The sequence below is a fragment of the Erythrolamprus reginae genome, chromosome 11 (assembly GCF_031021105.1).
Source record: "Erythrolamprus reginae isolate rEryReg1 chromosome 11, rEryReg1.hap1, whole genome shotgun sequence".
Classification (NCBI taxonomy): Eukaryota; Metazoa; Chordata; class Lepidosauria; order Squamata; family Dipsadidae; genus Erythrolamprus; species Erythrolamprus reginae.
In genome coordinates this window covers 10,834,277-10,859,191 of record NC_091960.1, presented here as the reverse complement: position 1 = coordinate 10,859,191, position 24,915 = coordinate 10,834,277, and the positions used below count along the sequence as shown (strand labels likewise).

Below are 24,915 nucleotides of genomic sequence, written 5' to 3'. Positions count from 1 at the left end.
TTATGTGCAGGATGTGAGGGGTCTGTAAATATTTATTGGATTAACTACACCGTCCAAATGAAGGAACAAACTGTTCTTGTGTCTAGTTGATCAAGATCAAGGAGACCCTAAAAATAGCCTTGGAAGAAATGCGGAGTGTTGCCTGTTATAGGTTGATCTGATATTGATCTATGCATCAAGCCCAGTTGTGCCATCTTCCTACCTGCCTACAGTAAACATCTCTAGAGCAGTGATTCCCAACCTTGGCAACTTGAAGATATTTGGACTTCAATTCCCAGAATTCCCCAGCCAGCAAATGCTGGCTGGGGAATTCTGGCAGTTGAAGTCCAGATATCTTCAAGTTACCAAGGTTGGGAAACACCGCTCTAGAGAGATCAGAAGTTCAGTCTACGCCAGTTATCTGACAATTAAAACAACAACAACAACTGGAATGTAGAATTATTCACTGTTTTCCTTAATGGTGGTTGTAAAATGATATCTGTTAATAAAGAACTCAGACTTCGATCCAACAGGCTTGTCTAATCATTGCACAGTGGTATCTCTACTTAAGAGCTTAATTCGTTCCATGACCAGGTTCTTAAGTAGAAAAGTTTGTAAGTAGAAGCAATTTTTCCTATAGGAATCAATGTAAAAGCAAATAATGCATGCAAACCCATTAGGAAAGAAATAAAAGCTCGGAATTTGGGTGGGAGGAGGAGGAGGAAGAAGAGGAGGACAGTCGTTGCAGAAGGAAGAAGGCGAGGTGAGGGGAATCAAAAAAATCCAAGACTTTAAGGCTCAAAAAAAAAGAGGGACTCTTTGGCGTCAAGGAGAAGCACGTGCCTCCCATACACTGTGCCAGAGAGAGAAACCTAGGCAGGTGAGAGAGGGAGCACCACCGAAAGGCTCCTCTGGCAGCCCAGAAAAGTCCGAGATAAAAGGGGGAATGGCAGGAAATTGGCCGGACCTTCATGCCATTCTCAAATTTCCTGGGAAATTTTTCCAGGCTTGGGTTCTTAAGTAGAAAATGGTTCTTAAGAAGAGGCAAAAAAATCTTGAACACCCGGTTCTTATCTAGAAAAGTTCTTAAGTAGAGGCGTTCTTAAGTAGAGGTACCACTATATTTTTCCGGCATGAGACTCCTTTCCCTCTGGGATTTTTTGATGCATGGATGGGGGGAAAGAAATTGGGGGAACATTATGTAAAAACACAGTATGCCTCTCTTTGGCATGCTTCCTTTGTAGAGGTCAACCATATTTTTTTAAAAAAATGGGGAAAGCCCAGATTTTAAATGCCGTCTGGTTGGACATCCTTCATTCCTCCACTCGAAACAGAACACCCTACGAAACTAGACTTACAATCCTGGGTCTTGAAGGCTTAGAACTATGATGCCTTAAACATGATCTAAGTATTGCCCACAAGATCATGCTGCAATGTCCTGCCTGTCAAAGACTACTTCAGCTTCAACCGCAACAACACAAGAGCACACAACAGATTCAAACTTAATATTAACCGCTCCAAACTTGACTGTAAAAAATATGGCTTTAGTAATCGGGTTGTCGAAGTGTGGAACACATTATGTGCTGTTTGGTTTTTAATTATGATAGGGTTTTTAGGGGTTTTTTTAATATTAGATTTGTGCCTGTATAATACTGTTTTTTATTGTGTTGTGAGCCGCCCCGAGTCTTCGGAGAGGGGCGGCATACAAATCTAATAAATTATTATTAATTATTATTATTATTACCGGACTCTGTAGTGTCATCCCCTAACCCCCAACATTTTACCCTTAGACTATCCACGGTTGACCTCTCCAGATTCCTAAGAGGTCAGTAAGGGGCGTACATAAGTGCACTAGCCTGCCTTTCGTCCGCTATCTATCCTATAGTCTGTCCTATATCTTGTATTTCTTCTCTACTATATCCTCCATAACCTTCATTGTGTATTATTGTGTATTGGACAAAATAAATAAATAAATAAATCTTTGTAATGTGGAAACTCAAAGGCTGCAAGGATCTTTATACTGCTGCCATCTTCTGGTTGAAATCTTTCAACGTCTTTTCTTCTCATAACTATGGTTTTACTTTTTGTTGTTGTTCCCATGCTTTTAATAGGGAACCTTTCATTTTGAAAAGTCATATTAAGTTTTGTTTATACTTTTCTGCACATATTTTCAGACATATGTGAAGGCAGGCTTGGGCTGGGTTTGTTTTGTGTTTGAGATGGATGGATGTTTACAGTTCAACCCTTGCACAAGTATTTTTAAAAATATTCCAGAAAATAAAGGCACATGGCTGGTTCATCCCTATTTTCCGTCTATACCCTCTCTTGCTACTTTATCTTTTCTCTATTCTTTCTTTTTTCATCTCCCTTTTTTCTTTCTCTATTTCTCTTTCCTATTTCCTCAATATTCCTAATGCTATGCAATTCCTAGGACATAGGCATCAAATGTACTGATTTATAAACAAATTACTGTTGACCTATTACAAACTATCTTTTTTATTTTTATTTTCTGTAAAATCAATAAAGACATTTATTAAACAGAAAATAAAGGCACAACCATATAGTGTATGTATTAGATATAAAATCATGTAGAATTTTCATTCCCTGTTACTTTGGTTAATTCCTCTAAGATTATTCCCCAGGATCATTATGTAATTTCCACTTAAAAAACAAAACAAAACAAAACAAACTTCAGTTTATCGCAGTTCAGGGGCAACAATGTTGAAAAATGTTGGGCTTTGGCTATTCAGCTTTTTATTTTTTTAAAGACAGTTGTAGGAACTAAATTAATGTTTTTCAAACTTGGCAATTTTAAGATGTATGAACTTCAATATGGATGAATGGGGAATTCTGGGAGTTGAAATCCACAGGTCTTAAAGTTGCCAAGGTTGAAAAACATTGGTCTACAAAAGGGGTAGGCAAAGTTGGCTCTTCTATGACTTGTGGACTTCAACTCCCAGAATTCCTGAACCAATCGTGCTAGCTCAGGAATTCTGGGAGTTGAAGTCCACATGTCATAGACGAGCCAACTTTGCCTACCCATGGTCTACAACGTATGATCAATCTGTAGGGTGATACTTTGCTGGAGTTTTGAAGTTTTGGGTGGGGGTTGTTTTAATTTTTTTGAAGTGAGGATAGGTACAAACTCTAGCCATAATCTAGGAAAAGTTTTGCACCACAATCATGGTGCTTACCACTTGATAGACTAACCTTCAAAGCAAAATAAAATAAAATATAAGCACCCAACAATAAAAATTAGTTTTAAGAAAGAATTAGTACTGGGAGTCGATCTGGACCTCTGCCCCCCACCCCACCCCATGTGTGTATGTGAGAGAGAGACTCATACAGGGAGACAGACAGGCACTGGGCCCAGGTCACCCATATGGCTTCGTGCCTAAAATGGGACTAGAACTCAGTATCTCCTGTTTCTAGTCTGATGCCTGAGCCACTAAAGCAAACTACTTCTCTAGTACTGCAACAGGCAAGTACATCTTTCCTAAATCTTACTGGATGATTTGGGTTCACCATTAACCAATGCAGCTGCGAGAGCTATCATGGGCTTTCCTAAATACGCCCATGTCACACCAACACTCCGCAATCTGCATTGGTTGCTGATCAGTTTCCGGTCACAATTCAAAGTGTTGGTTATGACCTATAAAGCCCTTCATGGCACCGGACCAGAATATCTCCGGGACCGCCTTCTGCCGCACGAATCCCAGCGACCAGTTAGGTCCCACAGAGTGGGTCTTCTCCGGGTCCCGTCAACTAAACAATGTTGTTTGACGGGACCCAGGGGAAGAGCCTTCTCTGTGGCGGCCCCAACCCTTTGGAACCAACTCCCCCCAGATATCAGAGTTGCCCACACCCTCCTAGCCTTTCGTAAGCTCCTAAAAACCCACCTCTGTCGTCAGGCATGGGGGAATTGATACTTTCCCTCCCCCTAGGCTTATAAAATTTTTGCATGGTATGCTAGTAAGTATGACTGGTTTCTAAATTGGGGTTTTAAATTAACTTAAATATTAGATTTGTTTACATTGTATTATTATTGCTGTGAGCCGCCCCGAGTCTGCGGAGAGGGGCGGCATACAAATCTGATTAATAAATAAATAATAAATTTATTTATTTATTTATTTATTTGTTGGATTTGTATGCCGTCCCTCTTCGAAGACCCGGGGCGGCTAACAGCAATAACAAGATAGCAAACAATAATACTCCAATACTAAAAACAATTAAAAACCCATTATTATAAAAACCAAGCATACATACAGACATACCATGCATAAAATTGTAAGGGCCTAGGGGGAAAGAGTATCTCAATTCCCCCATGCCTGGCGGCAGAGGTGGGTTTTAAGTAGCTTATGAAAGGCAAGGAGGGTGAGGGCAATTCTAATCTCTGGGGGGAGTTGGTTCCACAGGGCCGGGTCCGCCACAGAGAAGGCTCTTCCCCTGGGTCCCGCCAAGCGGCATTGTTTGGTTGACGGGACCCGGAGAAGACCCACTCTGTGGGACCTAACTGGTCGCTGGGATTCGTGCAGCAGAAGGCGGTCCCTGAGATAATCTTTAAACCAGAGTTGATCTGAACAAACTCTAGGAGATGGGGGATTGCTGGAGGAAAGGCTGGCATAGAAACAAAAATAAGTTTTAAAGATGTAAGCCACACTTGTGCAGTCAGGCGGTAGGGAAAGCAAGTAGGATGCTTGGCTGCATAGCTAGAGGTATAACAAGCAGGAAGAGGGAGATTATGATCCCGCTATATAGAATGCTGGTGAGACCACATTTGGAATACTGTGTTCAGTTCTGGAGACCTCACCTACAAAAAGATATTGACAAAATTGAACGGGTCCAAAGACGGGCTACAAGAATGGTGGAAGGTCTTAAGCATAAAACGTATCAGGAAAGACTTAATGAACTCAATCTGTATAGTCTGGAGGACAGAAGGAAAAGGGGGGACATGATCGAAACATTTAAATATATTAAAGGGTTAAATAAGGTCCAGGAGGGAAGTGTTTTTAATAGGAAAGTGAACACAAGAACAAGGGGACACAATCTGAAGTTAGTTGGGGGAAAGATCAAGAGCAACATGAGAAAATATTATTTTACTGAAAGAGTAGTAGATCCTTGGAACAAACTTCCAGCAGACATGGTAGATAAATCCACAGTAACTGAATTTAAACATGCCTGGGATAAACATATATCCATCCTAAGATAAAATACAGAAAATAGTATAAGGGCAGACTCGATGGGCCATGAGGTCTTTTTCTGCCGTCAATCTTCTATGTTTCTGTTTCTAGATAAGGTCTGGATTCTGTCAACGGCAAATAACATTAAATACAAACCGCACCAACCATAAATATAGCATTTTATTTTATTTGTTGCAGCTTCTTTTCCATTCTTATGCAATATAAATTATTTGGTCCTTCAACAACATTGAGCAACACTTTGTCACTGATTAGGAAAGTTATGATATTCGACGGCCAACTTTATTCCTGAAAGCTGTAATGCGATAAGATGAATGTCCCTTGACATCATGGGAACAGATATTAGCTGGGATTGTTCAAGACGGATTACAAACTATGAAGATGAGTTTACCCAGTGAGGAACCAAAGTCAAATAGACCAGATTATGGTTTAATATGTGTTAACTCAAAAGAACTGGTTTTTTAAAAAAATAAAACCACCTCCTCCCTTCCTTTCTGAAACTTTCTACCTTGTCATCCAATTTGACAACTTACAGATCCCAGGGATAATAGCTTTGCTATTATAACTCCTTTCAGAACGAGGGTATTTAAATATCACCCACACCCACATCAGGCCAAAAACAGCACAAAGTCAATGTCAGGAAACTTAGAAGCAACAAACCACGCCAAAAATGTATTGAGAGAACAGAACTTGAGATTTCTTGGCAGAGAATTTGGATAGACAAGTTTTGCTAAGCAACCAAGAACAATAGTCTTTATACACATTGCCCTGACCTCAGGCAGGCGAAGAAAGGAACAATGAATTTCCAGGCCTTGTGGTTGTGCCAAGGAACTAGTTTAATGTAACAAAAACATAATTTAGGGAGAGGGCAACAAAAATGGACTTATGTTGCAGGATCACAAGCACAAATGGAAAGGTCAGAGAGCAGGAATATGGTTTTGGGGGAACACCAAACTTTTTTTCATCATAAAGATCCCCCCTGATGGCACCAAAGCATTCCCAGCGCAGTCTTCAGAGGCTCCAGGCGAAGAGGTTTCAAGCCAGAGACACATCATACGTTCTGGAAAAATAAGAAATCAGGATCGGAGTTGGTCACGCATGAGAATCAGTCATGTTTCTCGAGCACAATTTTATTCTTCCATTTTGTTTTTCATGTGATCGAAAGAGTAGACAACACAAGCTTCAACTACAACAACACAAGAGCACGCAACAGATTTAAACTTAATATTAACCGCTCCAAACCTGACTGTAAAAAATATGACTTCAGTAACCGAGTTGTCGAAGCATGGAAATCATTACCGGACTCCGTAGTGTCATCCCAAAACCTCCAACACTTTACCCTTAGATTATCTACGGTTGACCTATCCAGATTCCTAAGAGGTCAGTAAGGGGCGAGTACAAGTGCACTAGAGTGCCTTCCGTCCCCTGTCCTATTGCTCTCCTATATCTCCTATACCTTTCTTCTATTCCTATATCTCTTCTTCTATTCTTTCATTGATATGTTCTATTACTATATCTTCTTTTCTATTCTTTCATAGATATATTCTACTATGAGTATCTCCTCTATAACCTTCATCATGTATTTTACTATGTGTATACAGTGGTACCTCGAGATACGAGTTTAATTCGTTCCGGACCTGCGCTCTTAAGTCGAGCAGCTCTTATCTCGAACGACTTTTCCCCATAGGAATTAATGTAAATAATTTTAATTGGTTCCAGCCCTCAAAAACCTCACAAAGTTAGTCTAAATTATGCAAAAAGACATTGCAAGAATAAATGTAACTTTACTTATTAATAAGATGATAAACTGAGAGCTTTCCTTCCCTTCCTCTTTTTACCCAAAACAATCAACATGGCAAACTTTTATTTTTATTCATTAAACTGTAGTTATTTATTCAACTTCACTGCCACCCAATCCTGTAGAGGGAGGAAAGAAGGGAGGAAGGAAAAGGAAAGCAAGAAATGGAGGGAGGAAAGGAAGGAAGGAAAGAAAGGAAGGAAGAAAGAAAGGAAGAAAGAAAGAAAGGGTGAAGGGACAGGAACAGAGGAAGGAAGCAAGGAAACTTATGAAAGGGGAGAGTAACTTCACTGCCACCCAATCCTGTAGAGGGAGGAAAGAAGGGAGGAAGGAAAAGGAAAGCAAGAAATAGAGGAAGGGAAGGTAAAAGAGAGAAAGAAAAAGAGCAAGAAAGAAAGCAAGCAAGAGAGAAAGAAAGAAAATGAAAGAGAAATAAAAATAGAGAGGGAGAATGAAAGAAATGGAAGGAGGGAAGGAAGGAGAGAAAGCAAGAGAAAGAAAGAAAGAAAGAGAAAGAAAGAAAGAAAGAAAGAAAGAGAAAGAAAGAAAGAAAGAAAGAGAAAGAAAAAAGAATGAAAGAGCAAGAGAGCAAGAGAGAAAAAGAAAGAGAGAGAGAAAGAAAGAAAGAAAGGCAACTTCAAAGAAAGGCTCACTGAGCATCTCTCACTCTCTCTCTCTTTCTATCCCTCTCTCTTTCTCTCCCCCCTCTCCCCCCTTTCCCTCTCTCTTTCTCTCCCCCCTCTCCCCCCTTTCCCTCTCTCTTTCTCTCTCTCCCTCTCTCTTTCTCTCCCCCCTCTCCCCCCTTTCCCTCTCCCCCCCCAGGCCGGCAGCGATGTTTTAAAACAGCCGCGCCGTTTGCGAGCTAACTCCTGAGGTGCGGAAGTTCGCCTTTGGCATTTGGGCCACTCGGAATGTGAAATTCAAAACAGCGTTCGGATCCCCCCACCCCCAGCAGAAGCCAAGGACCCCCAGAGTGGGGCGGCAGGGGAGGCGACCGCCTCTCCACTCACCAAGTGCCGGGATACGAGCCGAGAAGAGCCGGGCTGGCTTACTTTCCTTCCTTCCCGCGCTGATGCAGAGCCACTCGAACAAAGCGTCATGCCCCCCTGACGCTTTTGGCGGCAAAAGAGCCCAGCGTCGCTTCGGAAGCCGCCGAAAGCATCAGAGGGGCGCGACGCTTTGTTCGAGTGGCTCTGCATCAGCGCGGGAAGGAAGGAAAGTAAGCCAGCCCGGCTCTTCTCGGCTCGTATCGCGGAGAGGGGCGGCATACAAATCCAAGTAATAAATAAAATAAAATAAAAAAATGTCTCTCCTCTCCCAGCTCTTATCTCGAGTAGCTCTTAAGTCGAGCAGCTCTTATGTCGGGGTTCCACTGTATATATATATATTAACTGCCTTGGAAATGGCCCTGGGTTGGGCCGAGAGGCAAATAAGGAGCTGTGATGTTCCTTCAAAATACTCCAGGGTGATTCGACACAAAAATATGTAACCTTTCCCTGGTGCAGAGCGGAAGGGATTGGATACTGTAGCCTAGAGGATAATTCTCTGCCTTACAAGGCAAAGGTTGCAGGTTCAAGTCCCAGTGGGTATGGCTAGCTGATGAGGCCAAAATAAGGCTGAAATAGATCTATCCTAGTCTCCCTTAATTTGCAAATTCAGCAAAAAAACATGTGACATATATATATATGCACACACACACACACACACACACACACACACACATATATATATACCCACTAAAACCCTCATTGTGTATTGGACAAAATAAACAAACAAACAAACAAACACAGTTGTAGGCTTACCTTGCCCGCTTTTTCCCTCGGCATCGTGAAAATTTCCCATGTTTACCACCTGAAGAGAAAAGGAAGCAGACAAAATATTTGAGGAAAGCTCTTTCCTACAGTTCAGAACAGAATGGGAAAAGATGGCATGTCATGGGTGGGTACACTAAGGTGCTTGTATTATGATTGAGCACATATGGAATGCCAAAATTTCCCCACTACCATCACAGCCACAGGAGGGTCAAAATGCCCCCCCCCCCCCGAGGCTCTCTGGAAGCCAAAAACACTCTGCCAGAGCCTCTGTGCAAGCCAAAAATCAGCTGGCCAGCACACACTTGCACATTGGAGTTGAGCTAGGGCAATAGCTCGCGTGCCAGCAGATATGGCTCCGCGTGCCACCTGTGGCACCCATGCCATAGGTTCGCCATCACTGCCCTAGAGTTTGCCTTATGTTAAAAAAAAAAAAAGGCAGCCTACATAGCATCTTTAAAGCTACCAAGGCATTGGATCACCGAGTATCATTCCTGGAATCATGGTGGAAAACAGTGCCCTAAATAATGTGCTTCCCATACACCTTTCCTGAACATTAATATGTAACTCTTTCGATTTCAAATTCACCATCCAGATTTTCTTTGGAATGGACAGGCAGCCATACAAATTGATAGCAAAGTTAAGTATTCTCACCTAAACATTGCCTTTTTTAATGAAATACGTCTCCTTTCAAATGTTGATATTAATGCTGTGATGTTGTATTCTAACATTTTCATTTATGCAGATAATGTTGCTGGAAAAGCTAATGCAAAGCTTAATGTGATGAAATTATTAATGTTAACTGTAATTGTTAAAACTAAACTAGAGTTGTAAGGCAATGACATTAAACATGGTTCTGTTCTTTTATTTCATCGTTCTCTTTCTACCCTCAATTAATAAGATACAATTCATTCATTCTAGCCTCTCAGACTTACATGTAAGAATGAGAATGCCCAAGATGAAAAGGATGGCAGCAACTACTAAACCCCACTTGCGCAAGGAGCAATAATCTGCAAGGCAAACAGAGAAAAGTCAATAGTCAAACATCTGGAACTGAAAAGAGAAGACAGTTGATGGAAGGCACTGCATCTAACCTGCTTCCCAAATCATTCATTTTTCCTGACGCACAACATGCAGAGCTACCAAAATACTCTCAAATGAATTAAAAAAACCACAACCCAAACCATTGAACAAAGCTTATCATATTGTGTGGATGTAGCCACTAGATTTTCAATAAACTGAATAAACAAAATCTCACAGCCAACCCCCATTCAGTAAAAGACCGTGGAATACTAATATCAAATGATCTAAGTGCCAAAGCCCACTGCAACAATATTGCCAAAAAGGCTTCTAGAGTTGTTAACCTGATCCTACACAGCTTCTGCTCTGGTAATCTCACGCTACTCACCAGAGCCTACAAAACTTTTGCCAGACCCATCCTTGAATACAGTTCATCTGTCTGGAACCCATACCAAATCTCGGACATCAACACCCTTGAAAATGTCCAAAGATACTTCACCAGAAGAGTCCTTCACTCCTCCACTCGAAACAGAATGCCCTACGAAAGCAGACTATCAATCCTAGGTCTAGAAAGCTTAGAACTACGTCGCCTAAAACATGATCTAAGTATTGCCCACAAGATCATATGCTGCAACGTCCTACCTGTCAATGAGTATTTCAGCTTCAATCGCAACAATACAAGAGCACGCAACAGATTCAAACTTAATATTAACCGCTCCAAACTTGACTGTAAAAAATATGACTTCAGCCACCAAGTTGTCGAAGCGTGGAACTCATTACCTAACTCAGTAGTGTCAACCCCTAACCCCAAACATTTTCCCCTTAGACTATCCACGATTGACCTCTCCAGGTTCCTTAGAGGTCAGTAGGGGGCGTGCATAAGTGCACCACTGTGCCTTCTGTCCCCTGTCCAATTGTCTCTCCTTATCTCATTTATCTTTTCTTCCTTTCAAATATGTTCACCAATACTTTTATATCTTTTCTTCTATTCTTTTCTTTACTTATATTATTACACATCTTTCTCTTCAATGTGTATTATGTATTGGACAAAATAAATAAATAAAATAAATAAATAAATAAAATATCAAGTGGTATAACCATTGGGCACATGGGCTTCACAAAACAATGCGGTCAAACAAGTGCCAGAATTTCTGTTGGCCATCAATATTTGGAGGACTTCAGGTGCCTCATCCCCCAACACATGTATATGTTTACTAGTAATGTGTGAAACGGTGACACAGTATATAGAATGCCTAGAAAATTTATACTGTACAATGTGTGACATCTTTAGGAAAAATATGAAATCTGTTATTTTTAATATGCTATATATTTTCCCTAGGCATTTTACATAATACCTAAGCATTATGCGTAATAACAAGAACTATTTATGAAAACCTTAACTCTAACCCTAATTTAAATCCTTTATTGAAAAAAAATGAAAACAAAAGAAGAAATACAAAACAAAGTATTGTACAGGACATTTTCACTGAAAGAAAGAAGAGAAAAAGACCAGTATTGCCCTACTTGTTGCAACAAAAAAGGCTAGAATGGCACTCACGCCCTCATCACCTCGAGGTTCGACTACTGTAACGCTCTCTACATGGGGCTACCTTTGAAAAGTGTTCGGAAACTTCAGATCGTGCAGAATGCAGCTGCGAGAGCAGTCATGGGCTTTCCCAAAAATGCCCATGTTACACCAACACTCCGCAGTCTGCATTGGTTGCAGATCAATTTCCGGTCACAATTCAAATTGGTGGTTATGACCTATAAAGCCCTTCATGGCATCGGACCAGAATATCTCCGATACCGCCTTCTGCTGCACGAATCCCAGCGACCGATTAGGTCCCACAGAGTGGGCCTTCTCCGGGTCCCGTCAACTAAACAATATTGGTTGGCGGGCCCCAGGGGAAGAGCCTTCTCTGTGGCAGCCCCGGCTCTCTGGAACCAGCTCCCCCCAGAGATTGGAACTGCCCCTACCCTCCTTGCCTTTCGTAAACTCCTCAAAACCCACCTTTGTCGTCAGGCATGGGGGAATTGAGATATCTCCCTCGGGCCTATATAATTTATGTATGGTATGTTTGTAGGTATGTCTGCTTAAAAATGGGGTTTTCTTAGCTACTTTAAATTTTAAATTGTAAATTATTAGATTTGTTATGAATTGTTTTTATTATGTTGTGAGCTGCCCTGACCCTGAGTCTACGGAAAGGGGGGGTATACAAATCTAATAGATAGATAGATAGATAGATAGATAGATAGATAGATAGATAGATAGATAGATAGATAGATAGATAGATAGATAGATAGATAGATAGATAGATAGATAGATAAATAAATTTTAGTGGGAGTATTTTATACTTTGCCAGTTTGCCTTTTGGCATTGCAAAGAATGCCTAGGAAATGTGTGAAATATAAAGTGTTTTATACTTTGATGCCCATTTCTGGCATTCTATAAAATGCTTAATTTCACACATTGATAGCAACATATACATTTTATATTAGTATTTTCTCCCTCAAATCATTTTTTTTTTACAGGATCACAGTGTTTGGAAATCTCCTTTCAAGGTTCAACCCAGTTTGAAACTCACCATAAAGGAAAATATCCTGATATTCTTTCATCTCATCATCTAAGGAAAGAGGAGGAAAATGGGGAAATGTCAGAACTAAAAATCGTAATTTCCAGCATTTAATTGAGATTATAGATTGTAGGTTTTATTGTTCAGTAGATGGTAACATGTTATCGCAGATATTCATTAGTGTTGATAAGAGTCTGTCATCTTGGAAAAGTTTGCCTAGCATAGCAAACAGTTTAGAAATCTTTAAATCTTTCATAAATAAATAAATACCTGTTGTATTTTTTTGGTCAACAGGTGGTGATTGAGGTGCTGAATCGTCTGGAAAAGATAATGCCAGAGAAAATGTTTACCATGCCAAGAAAATAATCCTCCAAAGTTCTGTGAAAGAGGATTTCTGGATTGTTTTTGGTCTGATTTTCAGGGTGTTTCAGAATTTATTTCAAAATTCTTTGTGTTCTTTGGCTTACAATTGTGACCTCACCTGGAGCATTCTTGAATTGCACAATGCTGGTGCTGAGAGGTACTGTCACTTCAGCTGGTGTTGTCACTTCTACAACAAATTAAGAAAAGGGTGCCCTTAGAAAAGAAGTGTTACTTTGTGGATTTTCCCTTTCCACTTGATGGGTTTTTTTAAAATAAACCTCTACAGAATTCTTCAACTAAACATTAATTCACTGCTCACAGTCACTCATGCCCTCATCCCCTCGAGGCTCGACTACTGTAACGCGCTCTACATGGGGGCTACCTCTGAAAAGTGTTCGGAAACTTCAGATCGTGCAGAATGCAGCTGCGAGAGCAATCATGGGCTTTCCCAAGTATGCCCATGTTTCACCAACACTCCTCAGTCTGCATTGGTTGCCGATCAGTTTCCGGTCACAATTCAAAGTGTTGGTTATGACCTATAAAGCCCTTCATGGCATCGGACCAGAATATCTCCGGGACCGCCTTCTGCCGCACGAATCCCAGCGACCGGTTAGGTCCCACAGAGTTGGCCTTCTCCAGGTCCCGTCGACTAAACAATGTCATTTGGCGGGACCCAGGGGAAGAGCCTTCTCTGTGGCAGCCCCGGCCCTCTGGAACCAACTCCCCCCAGAGATCAGAATTGCTCCCACCCTTCTTGTCTTTCGTAAACTTCTCAAAACCCACCTCTGCCATCAGGCATGGGGGAATTGAAATAGCTTCCCCAGGCCTATATAATTTATGTATGGTGTGTTGTATGCATGTTTTTTAAATTATGGGTTTTTAACTTCATATTATTAGATTTGTATTGTACATTGTTTCTATCACTGCTGTGAGCCACCCTGATTCTATGGAGAGGGGCGGCATACAAACTTAATAAATAAATAAAATAAAGTAATTAATTAATTAATTAAGAAGAGAAAGAAAATCCTTAACAGTAATTCCCACATTCAAATACATTTTTATGTCAGCTCATAATTTGTGGCTTAAATGTCATGTTGGGTTTCAACATCAGTCAAAACTGTTCTCTTTGACTGGTTTAATTGGATGACAACAACTGCCCATAGGAACAAATGAACTATGTGCATTAAACATCTAACAATGTCCACAATTACATACCGTTTGTTGATACATTTTCTTGCAGAAAGGTTAGATTTTCTGGATTGTGATTTTCATTTGTTAATACCGCTGTCATAGAAAAACAAACACGGAGAAGGAAAAATGTATTAAATAGATGGGTTCCTTGCCCACCCTAAATTTTCAACTGATGGTTAAACGTCAGCTCCATCCAATTGCCTCAACTGCATGGAAAATTAAGAGATTACAGGTTCATTAAAAAGGGAAGGTTTTCAAATGAATACAAGTGACCCTGTGATCATTTTAAACACTGAAGAGTAAAGACTATATCTTTGGATTGAAATGTTCAGTTCATGGTATTCTTTAAAACTTTTTTTTCTTCCTCTAGACATTTTATTACCAGGATAGATAACTTCAACAGTGCAATAGGGAAATTGAGTTTGCTGAAATTACCATTGCTTGCTTCTTAGGGATGAGAAGGAGGGATTGGCCCATGTCACCCAACTAGCTGCATAGCTAAAGTTGGCCTAGAACTCAGTTTCCCAATTTCTAGTCTGTTACCTTAACCACTAAACTAAACTGGCTCTCTATCATGATGTTGTTACCTAGTATGATAATGAGACATCTGCAGGAAAGGGCCAAACTCGGAGAACACCAAGAGTTTCATTATATTATGAAAGTATTGTATTAAATAATAAAGTGAAATATGTCCCCCATTCCACATGACCATGTCTATTTCCATTTACCAACTCAGATGGTTTGGAGACTTTAATAATTGTGTCACAAACCTATCTTGTAAACAGATATATGGGGAGAGAAATGCTTACATCAGATTCATTTCTATTTAAAATTAATTTTACATCTCTAGAATCTTAACCCCTTGGCTTTCAAAAAGTGTTAAGCATTGAACTAAATAACAACTCCAAAGTGCACCCATTATATGGCAAAATCTTAACCCCTTGGCTTTCAAAAAGTGTTAAGCATTGAACTAAATAACAACTCCAAAGTGCACCTATTATATGGCAAAAACTATATGCGCATTTAACTTTGGCAGGAGTGAAGCAACATCCTAAGGGAATCAGCCCTTTTGTCCGACCAATTAGTTCTCTTCTCTAAATACATCTTCAGGGAAGCAAAACAATGTAGGGATGGGAAATATTTACTTACTTAGTACACAAATGCTATTCAACTAAAAAGATTGGCTATTGCCAGCTATTTTGGCAAGAAACTTACCAACAGTACTCATAAAAAATTCTGTTGTGGTTTCAAATCCTTTGGCATCCTCTTCTTTCTGAACTATCAAAGTTGTACTTCCTGAAATGGAATCAAGATGGAGACAGCTTAATATCCTTTCTCTGTCTGACCCTTTTGTGTATATCTTCATCTTTTCATCAAATTGCCCAGAACTGTGCAACTTCCCATTTTATTCTTACCACACCCTTGAGCAATGTTTCTCAAACTTGTCCATTTTAAGACATATAGACTTCAACTCCAGGCGTGGGGACTTCAGCTCCCAGAAATTCTGGGAGTTGAAGTCCACAAGTCTTCAAGTTGGCAAGATTGGACACTCCTGCTGTAGTCCAAAGTGAAGAAGTGGAAACTATAAATAAAAAATCAGTATGTATGAACACATCTGGAGGGCAATGTGGAATAGCAGGTCTCAAATTTGGACCACATATGGAAAGGGAGGAGTACCAAGTGAGATTGAAGTAGAGAGTGCAGGGATTAGAATTCAATATAACATTCCACTAGTTGTTCCCAGTTTTAGACCCAGATACCACGTGAACATTCTGCTGCCAGGGGTCATGGTCAGTCCTCTTTGGGAGGTCCCCCGCAATGCTCTCTGTCCCCTCTCCCAAAATGGTTTCAGAAGATGTAATTTTGCAGATGTTAGATTTCTCCACATTGTTGCTGTTGCCTCCTGTTTGTGCATGAGTGAGCTCCTTCACTACAGAAATAACAGCATTCAGGTCTGAACTCCAGAAGTAGAAGAAAGTATAGGACAGTGATGGCAAACCTATGGCACAGGTGCTGGTATGCGAGCTGTTGCCCTAGCTCAGCTCCAAGGTGCATGAATGTGCTGGTCAATTGATTTTTGGCTTGCAGAGGCTCTGGGAGGGCATTTTTGGCTTCCAGAGAGCCTCCAGGGAGCATGGAGAGGAGGGTTTTACCCTCTCCTGGCTCCAGAGAAGCATTTGGAGCCTGGAGGGTGAAATACAAGCCTACTGGGCCCACCAGAAGCTGAGAAACAAGTGATTTCTGGCCTCCAGAGGGCCTCCAGGGGGCAGGGAAAGCTGTTTTCACCCTCCCCAGGCATTGAATTATGGGTGGGGGCAGACGCCCACACTCTTTCGGCACTCGAGGCAAAAAAGGTTCGACATCACTAGTATAGGCAGTCCTCAACTTAACAACTATTAATTTAGTGCTGTTCAAAGTTACAAAAGCACTGAACAGATCTGACCATTTTTCACCCAACCATTGCAACATTCCCGTGGTCCCAAGATCAAAATTCAGCCGCTTGACAACTAAGTCATATTTAGAAACATAGAAACATAGAAGACTGACAACAGAAAAAGACCTCATGGTCCATCTAGTCTGCCCTTATACTATTTTTTGTATTTTATCTTAGGATGGATATATGTTTATCCCAGGCATGTTTAAATTCAGTTCCTGTGGATTTACGTCTGCTGGAAGTTTGTTCCAAGCATCTACTACTCTTTCAGTAAAATAATATTTTCTCGTGTTGCTTTTGATCTTTCCCCCAACTAACCTCAGATTGTGCCCCCTTGTTCTTGGTGTTCACTTTCCTGTTAAAAACACTTCCCTCCTGAACCTTATTTAACCTTATTTATGACAGTGGCTGTGTTCCAGGGTCATGTGATCCCCGGTTGTGACTTTCTGGCAAGCAAAGTCAACTAGCCAGATTCACTTAATAACCTGTTATAACTTAATAATTGCAATGATTCACTTAACAACTGTGGCAAGAAAGGTTATAAAATGGGGCAAACTATCTTGCTTAATAACAGAAATTTTGGGCTCAATTTCAGTCCTAAGTCAAGGACTACCTGTACAATTATTTATTTATTTATTTATTTATTTATTTATTTATTTATTTTATTTATTAGATTTGTATGCCGCCCCTCTCCGTAGACTCAGGGCGGCTCACAACACAACACACAACACGTATGGTCATACGTCCTCCATAACATGTCCCAAACTCCTTTCTTCTCTTTTTTTTATAGTAAGGATCCCAGTTGGCTACATTTCCTTACCTTTCTTTTTTGTCAGCCCTTTGCAAATATTTAAAAATAATCTTTAAAAAGACAATCTGGTTCTCAGCTTTGCAACACATGCAGGAAAAAAATGTGGCATTGTCACTATAGATTATTTTTTTAAAAAAATGTGGAAAATGCCAGCATATGTTTTGGCTTATTTAAAGAGAATCAATTTTCATCTTAAGGGTAAAATTAATCACAATATTTTTCATCTCAATTTTCCAAATGTCTTCTTTCCCATCTCTTGTGGGCATTAAAGGAAAAAGGAAAATAGGAGATGATAAAATTATCTGGATGAATCTTTAAAAATTGCATACATCTTCATCAAAAATTTCCCATGCTGGTTGCAAATTACATTGACTAAGAACAAGGATAAATCAGTGGGGAACTTCCAACTAAATGTTTCTCTATAAATTTAACAAAAGCACAACAAAAAAGCTCAGTTCTAAATTAAAAAAAGCTACTTTAAAATATATTTTAGAATGTATAGGACAGTCGAACAGTTGTCATAATGCTAGTAAGCAAATACTCCAGATAAGAGATGCAAAATTATACTATGGGGTGTCTATGGAGATTCTCAGTCATCCAAGTCATGGCTGTCGCAAAGGTGCTTTTTCAAGAAACGACTGGACTTTCTGGGGGTGTTTGGAAGACGTTTTGCTTCTCATCCAAGAAGCTTCTTCAGTTCTAACTGGATGGTGGGGAACTCTTGAAAAATATACTATGGCTTCTTTTTCTTACATTGTCGGGGACAGGAAAGTCATACTCTGATATTTTGTCAATCCTGCCAGGGTGCAGAAAAAAATGACTTTATAAAGTATTAATATTAATTGGATCACCCAGGTGATCCACCTCTCAGGGTCTAAACTTTAAGTTACTAGGTTTTCATGTAAACCTGAAAGATCCCCATGCATCAGACAGCATGAAAAATTGACAGTCATGTGAAACATTATTTATTAAATTTATATTATTTATTATTATTATTGTTATTATTATTATTTTAATTAATTAATTAAATTTATATGCCGCCCCTCTCCGAAGACTCGGGGTGGCTCACAACATTTAAAAAACAGTATACATTGAGATAAAAATTAAGAATTACATTTTAAAAAGAAACTAAAAAGCCCATAAACATTCACGCATACCATTCAGCAAGCTTACTATATATTCATTGGCCAGGGGGTAGAGTCTAATGACCCCAAGCTTGGCAGCATATGTGAGTCTTTAAACTCTTATGGAAGGTGAGGAAGGTGGGGGCAGCATGAATCTCTGGAGGGAGTTGATTCCAGAGGGCTGGGGCTCCCACAGAGAAGGCTCTTCCCCTACGTCCCGGCAAGTGACAGGGACCTGGAGAAGTCCAAGTCTGTGGGACCTAACCAGTCACTGGGATTCATGTGGCAGGAGGCGGTCCCATAAGTAGTCTGGTCCCATGCCATGTAGGGCTTTATAGGGCTTTATAGGTCATAACCAATATATACCACTCATCTCGCTGTTGAGTGAAATAAATGAACCAACCCATTGCTTGTTACTACTGGAGAGATGAGGGGACATTCCTATCAAGACCCATGTCAAAAAAATAACTACCATCTTACCTTGGGCAACCGCAGTAGCTGTGAAATGTACGTGGGCAAGTAGGACCAAAAAAATGAACTGGAGAAAAAAACAGAATTATGAGTCAACTGTGATGTATTTTCTAACTCTGTCCCGTGATTCCATCCCTGAATCGCAACATAATCAACCCAGAAAGATTTATCCACAAAACCAACATGGGACATGTTAAAGTTATAAACCAAGTGCAGATCCCACCTATACCACAGAATAGGCAATTGCCTTATTACACTAGAGATAATTTATGGGAGTCATACATTTTAGTTTGTCCAAATTCAGAACAGCATATGCTGAGATGCAGAATGTTAATTGGTTTTAGAGTGGTGGAAAAACACTGTTTTGTTCCTCATCTGCAGATATTTCTGTGTTTAAAGCAAGTTAGAGATTTTTTTTTTTTCATTCTGAAAGTGTCCTATATTTTCAGAATGGGCCCATATTCCATTAACATACCGGTCATTTTTAAAAATAGCTTGGATTAAACAATATGCATCCTGTTTTCTCTGCCCACATTTACTAATTCCAATATGAATAACTGAAATCAAAAATTGGATCATGTATTTATTGTTTCTGTAATGAACCAGCAGAATCTAATTCTCAATTTATCATTTAAATAGCAGTATTTTTAAAACTGAAATCCATCCTTTAAGCCAGTGTTTCCCAACCTTGGCAACTTGAAGATATTTGGACTTCAACTCCCAGGTTGGGAAACACTGCTTTAAGCCAACAAATTTTTAAAAAACCCTTAGAAACGGGCATTTCTTTTCTAATTCTTTCGGAATGCTTACCAGTGCCACACTCATCAATGAAGAAAAATAAGAAACCCTTGAAAATTATGGTTTCTGAACAAAAACATCTTAATCTAAAAGTTCCTTGAAACCCAAAATAAATACTTTTATGGCTGAGAGAAAATATTTTCCCATCAAAGTATAGATACAGTAATTCAAATATTTCCTCCCTCCTTTTTTAGCACTGTTGCAGTAGACTAACACAAACAAAACTTCCTAATGCCTGATCACATAAAACTGACATTTGGAAAGCAAATAATAGAACAGGTTTGGAGGCACAACATTTATACACTTACACTCACACACTCACAAAATTCCTACCCTACAAGTCTTAAGTGGCCGCTTCACAACGTGACGGGCATTTCTGCTTTGTTCCAAAGCTCTGACGAAGCTCATCGTTCCATGTAGATCCAAGCTGGAAAAATACCGACATTTCCACCCAGCGGAACAGATCCTTCTTTCACTGACATAGCTGACGGTATTGCAGTTTGTTGGAGAAAAGCTCCTAAAAGTTTTAACGCTATAGTGCTGCTATCTGCAAAGGCCATTTGGAGTTGTCAGCCAGCCAAAATCCTCATCACAAAAGACCGTTGGGTTTGACAGAAACCTAGTGTGGCCTCTCACTTCTGCATCATAAGGCTGGGTGGATTTGCTAACCGTCTCCTACGGGATTCTTGCCAATCTACAGTTGCCTACACATCCCTGAAATTAACTATCCCCTTCCTGGCTTTTAGCTTTGCAATTGAGAAGGCAAATGGCTTTTCCCTGCTCCTATTTGCTTTCTCAGTTTCTCAACACACAAACACACACACACAAATGCACACATAGAGCAACAGCAGCAATTCTAAAGTTCTCAACTGCTCTAACTCTGACGCCTAACGTTTTGGGATCTGCCCTTACGGCTGAACCGTTATGCTCTCTCCACCCATCATTAACTATAAAGCAAAGTTCTCACCTCTTGTATGAAAAAACTTCCAGCGAGCAAACCAATGAAAATGGCATTTCAAAAAAAAAATGGGGAGAAATGCATCTCTCTGTGCTTTTCCGTCTGCCTTCTGGTTTACAACGCTGCTTTTCTGCTTACCGCTGATTTTCTATCTCCTCCCGTGTCTTTCTTGGTGGAACATGTGGTTTTCATTCACTGCCACTATCCTCCCCCCTCCCTTCCACCTCTTTTTACCCAGTCAGATTCTTCAACCCAAAGAGTTAACTTCCAGCAAGGAATTTCCCAGCTAACACATTGTCCCAGAGGCAGGAAACCGAAAGACGGAGACTGGTAGTTATTGTTAGAAAGTAAACTGGGAATAGGGGTCGCTCACCTTCATGGCGGCTGCTCCACAGCCCTTGTCGAGCATCTGGAAGGGAACGAAAGGCCGCGCCAATCATTTCCTCTTCTTGCCACTTCCTGGCCCTGGAGAGTGGGTGTGTGAGTCACAAGACACGTGCTCCAACATTTCTAAGTGTGTGGGGTATGTATATACAAAGACCAGCAGCATACATGCACAGCATGTGCCTTTCAGAAAAGGGACCAGTGCATTGGCTGGAAATACAAACATTCTCTGTTAAGGACGATTCACAGAAACCCAACCTCAGGCTGTTGATCAGAGAACAAAGGCAACCTGGTTTTCCTCCGCTCTTTCTCTGCAACGCTGATCGAAGTGGCAGAAAAGTGGCTTGGTTCTTCCCCAACACTGATGGCTACAAATGTTGGGCACTGTTCTGTCTGGGTCCCCCCAGACGCCAACACCAACCAAAAAGAGTATCCAGACACACTGGTAAAAAGCAAAGGCAGTTTATATAAGTCAAAGCAAACACAGGTAACAAAAACTGTTCTTACAGACAGGAACACTATGAAGCTTCACAGAGGTTTCACGAAGGCCAGGCAATAAAACAGGATTCTTGCTGGCAAAAACAACGCTGGAGATAATAAAACCCACGCCTCCCGCAAGTCTTCCAGACTTCTAGGCCACAAGCCAAGATCAGAGACGCCGAGAATCGAAGCAAGGTCACAGGACTCCCAATTGATAACTCTCCACAAGACTGTAAGGGCGGGCCTGCCTTTTCAACCCTGCTGAGGAGAACCACACCCAAACCCAGCTGTTGCCAATTCAGGGATGGAAATACCTTTCTAATTGGCCCCGTCTTTGAGCTGCTGGTCGCTGCCTCATGTCTATTATAGCCTGTGCGTCTTCATCCAATGAATCCAGGCTACTAGCTGGGGAGAGCCCCCCCCCCCCCGGGGGTCTCAGGTTGTTCTCCCTCCTCCTCTTCCTGACGTTCCTCTCCCCCGTCTGCCTGGTCCTCCCCCTCCTGTTCACTGTCCTCCTCCTCTGGGCATGGATCCGGCAGAGATCCAGCCGGTCCCTGAGGAGCCTCAGGCTGAAGCACAACAGGCACTATGTTGCCGAGAAGGAACATTGAGAAAACTCTTTTCAATGAGCAGGTTGGCAGAGCAAGCTAAACCAACTAAACTAATTATCAGAACAACCAAGTGGTACTTAACAAATTTATACAGCCTTCCAACTCACATGCATTGACTTGGGGTAGTGTATAACATTAAAAATCCAGAGTTAAAAATCTACAATTTAGCACCCTCCACCCATGGCAGGGACAAAGTCCCTTGTTCAGGTCTGAAAATTATGTCTCCAGGAAAGTGTTACAACAACAATTCTTGGCTTTTCCCAAAGTGGGTATGGAAAATTTGTTGGAAGGAAGACGGAAAGTGTAATGCTGCAAGGTTCAATTCACAGGTGTAGTGTTTCAAGGCAGGTGAGTCCAGACTCACCAAGGGAGAGCTTTAAGACATTTTAATCAAGGGCATCCAAATAATGGCCCCAGAGCTACACATAGGAAATAATTAACAGAACCATATTTCATTAATATAAATTGAATGGGGTTCATTGCGTCGGATGCGGAATAAACACACGGATCACAGAGCTGGGTTTTATGGGTCACTTTATTTATTTAAATCTGGACCTGCAGAGGAAGCCAATGGGGTGGAACGTCCATTCCAAACATCCTTGGGCAACTATGGGCGAAAGCTCCTCGCTGAGCAAGGGAAGGTCGCCCTTGACCTTGGCCTTAAACTTGCCCTTGACCTTGGCCTTAAACTTGCCTTCTGCCATGCCCAAGGCATGTTTGTTTGTTTGTTTGTTTGTTTGTTTGTTTGTTTATTTATTTGTTTGTTTGTTTATTTATTTATTCTATTTTTATGCCGCCCTTCTCCTTAGACTCAGGGCGGCTTACAACATGTTAGCAATAGCACTTTTTAACAGAGCTAGGCTATTACCCCCACAATCCGGGTCCTCATTTTACCCACCTCGGAAGGATGGAAGGCTGAGTCAACCTTGAGCCGGTGATGAGATTTGAACCGCTGACCTTCAGATCTACAGTCAGCTTCAGTGGCCTGCAGTACAGCACTCTACCTTCTGCGCCACCCTGGCTCATTTGTTTGTGGGCTTGGGGTGATTGAGCCCCAAAGGCACCGCCTCCCCGACACTCAGGTGAATTCTGCCTGGGGCTTTTGGTGAGGGGCAGCTGATGACCTTCCAAAAGGTGCCATAAAGGAGATCACATAATTGCTGCTAGTCCCTTTTTCCGCCCCATACCGCCATCCCTGTGATCAAGGGAATTCAAGCCAATTAACCTTAGCAACTACTGCTAAGCACCCCCTAACTTATCCCATCCCCTGACCCAGCGTGGAGGAGGCGAAAAAATGGCCGTAACCTAAACTGGAGGACAGAAGGAAAAGGGGGGACATGATCGAAACATTTAAATATATTAAAGGGTTAAATAAGGTCCAGGAGGGAAGTGTTTTTAATAGGAAAGTGAACACAAGAACAAGGGGACACAATCTGAAGTTAGTTGGGGGAAAGATCAAAAGCAACGTGAGAAAATATTATTTTACTGAAAGAGTAGTAGATCCTTGGAACAAACTTCCAGCAGATGTGGTAGATAAATCCACAGTAACTGAATTTAAACATGCCTGGGATAAACATATATCCATCCTAAGATAAAATACAGAAAATAGTATAAGGGCAGACTAGATGGACCATGAGGTCTTTTTCTGCCGTCAGACTTCTATGTTTCTATGTTTCTATTGCTGCCAAAAATTCTTTCTTGACCCCTGAAGGCAACCAGCAATCACACTGAGACCACAGGGAGGGAGGACAGTGCCTGCAACGGGGGCTGGTGAGTCCAAAATTGGAAAGGATGGAGAGTGGCGACCCATCGCTTTTATGCGAGGGCTCTCCGCCCGGCCCCTTGGCCCCAACATGCCAAGCGCCCAGCACAAGGCCTTCTGGGCTATCGTGCAATTGCCCATTACAAAGTCTCCGGCGGTGTTGGCTGAGTGCATCCGGTCCCACCACAAATGTCGGCCAGCCTTAAGAGGCCGGCCTTTCACATTTTGTCTTAGAAATCACCTTTGTCCTTGTCCTGGCTGGTGTGGCCTTCAACTTGAAACAGGTGGTGCATGTATTTTTGCATATCTTATTTGCAAATGTTTTGCGAAAAACAGATCAGGCTGGCCCTACCATTAGGCAAAGTGAAGGAACTGCCTCAGGTAGGACATTTTAGATGACAGGACACACAAAAAAAGCAGATCCCAGTTTGCTTTTCTGTGTTTGATATTGTGTATCACTTCTGTGGATGTGGAATGGTAATTGCTGGAGTTTTTCTTTCTTCCTTTTCTCCCCAAACTATTGGATAGTATTCACTTTGATTCTGGCTGAACTTAGAGATTAAGTCTTTCTATGGGAAACCAATATTGTGTTTTCTTTCCTACCAGCTGAAAAAAAGGACTCAAATTTTATTTGTTTTGTGAAAGAAATATCTGAGTTAGTTATATAATTCTCTTTGTTGTTTATTCTGTTAAGTTATGATAAGCCTCAGAACCACAAATCACCCATTTCAAGGTAGAATTGTATGTGATCCAGGTGACTATGGCTTATTTAAAAGTTAGGGTGCATGGTGATCCCCCTGACATAGTTCCCTCTAAGCTGAGCAGTGAGCAATCGCTCACTTAAAAATCGTCATCAACTCAGAGTTTTCCAAACCTGCTCAGAAGCCGAGAGGGAAAGAGTGAGAGGGAAGGAGAGAGAGAGGAAGAGAGGAAGAGAGAGAAACAGATAGAAAAAAGAGAGGAAGGGAAAGAGAAAGAAAAAGAATGGGAGTAAGGAAGAGAGAAAGAAAATCAAAATCTAGTTTGAAACTAGCTCAACTATTTAAGTGGCATTTTGATATTGATAGAGTTGCCCTATTATGAGCTCACTCTTATAGACACACAGTACAGTATTTTATTTTGAAATTCTCTGAGGCCAAACAGGGTGGG

At 41.0% G+C, this 24,915-nt stretch overlaps 1 protein-coding gene across 2 annotated transcripts; it reads right to left on the bottom strand.

The window, feature by feature from the left end:
- Positions 1-5,989: 5,989 nt before the first annotated feature.
- LOC139174465 (FXYD domain-containing ion transport regulator 5-like) lies at positions 5,990-20,994 on the bottom strand. 2 transcript variants are annotated; one of them, XM_070764856.1, is made up of 10 exons: positions 20,903-20,994; positions 18,783-18,840; positions 15,149-15,229; positions 13,958-14,026; positions 12,861-12,929; positions 12,650-12,697; positions 12,392-12,430; positions 9,722-9,796; positions 8,778-8,826; positions 5,990-6,237 (listed from the first exon to the last, which is right to left on the bottom strand). In XM_070764856.1, the coding sequence occupies exons 1-10, from the start codon at positions 20,936-20,938 to the stop codon at positions 6,213-6,215; spliced, it is 549 nt and encodes a 182-aa protein (XP_070620957.1). In that variant the 5' UTR covers positions 20,939-20,994; the 3' UTR covers positions 5,990-6,212. The 2 variants fall into 2 exon arrangements, with proteins under 2 accessions (XP_070620957.1, XP_070620958.1); XM_070764857.1 differs by lacking the exon at positions 20,903-20,994 and adding an exon at positions 19,905-20,088.
- Between the last annotated feature and the right edge of the window lie 3,921 nt (positions 20,995-24,915).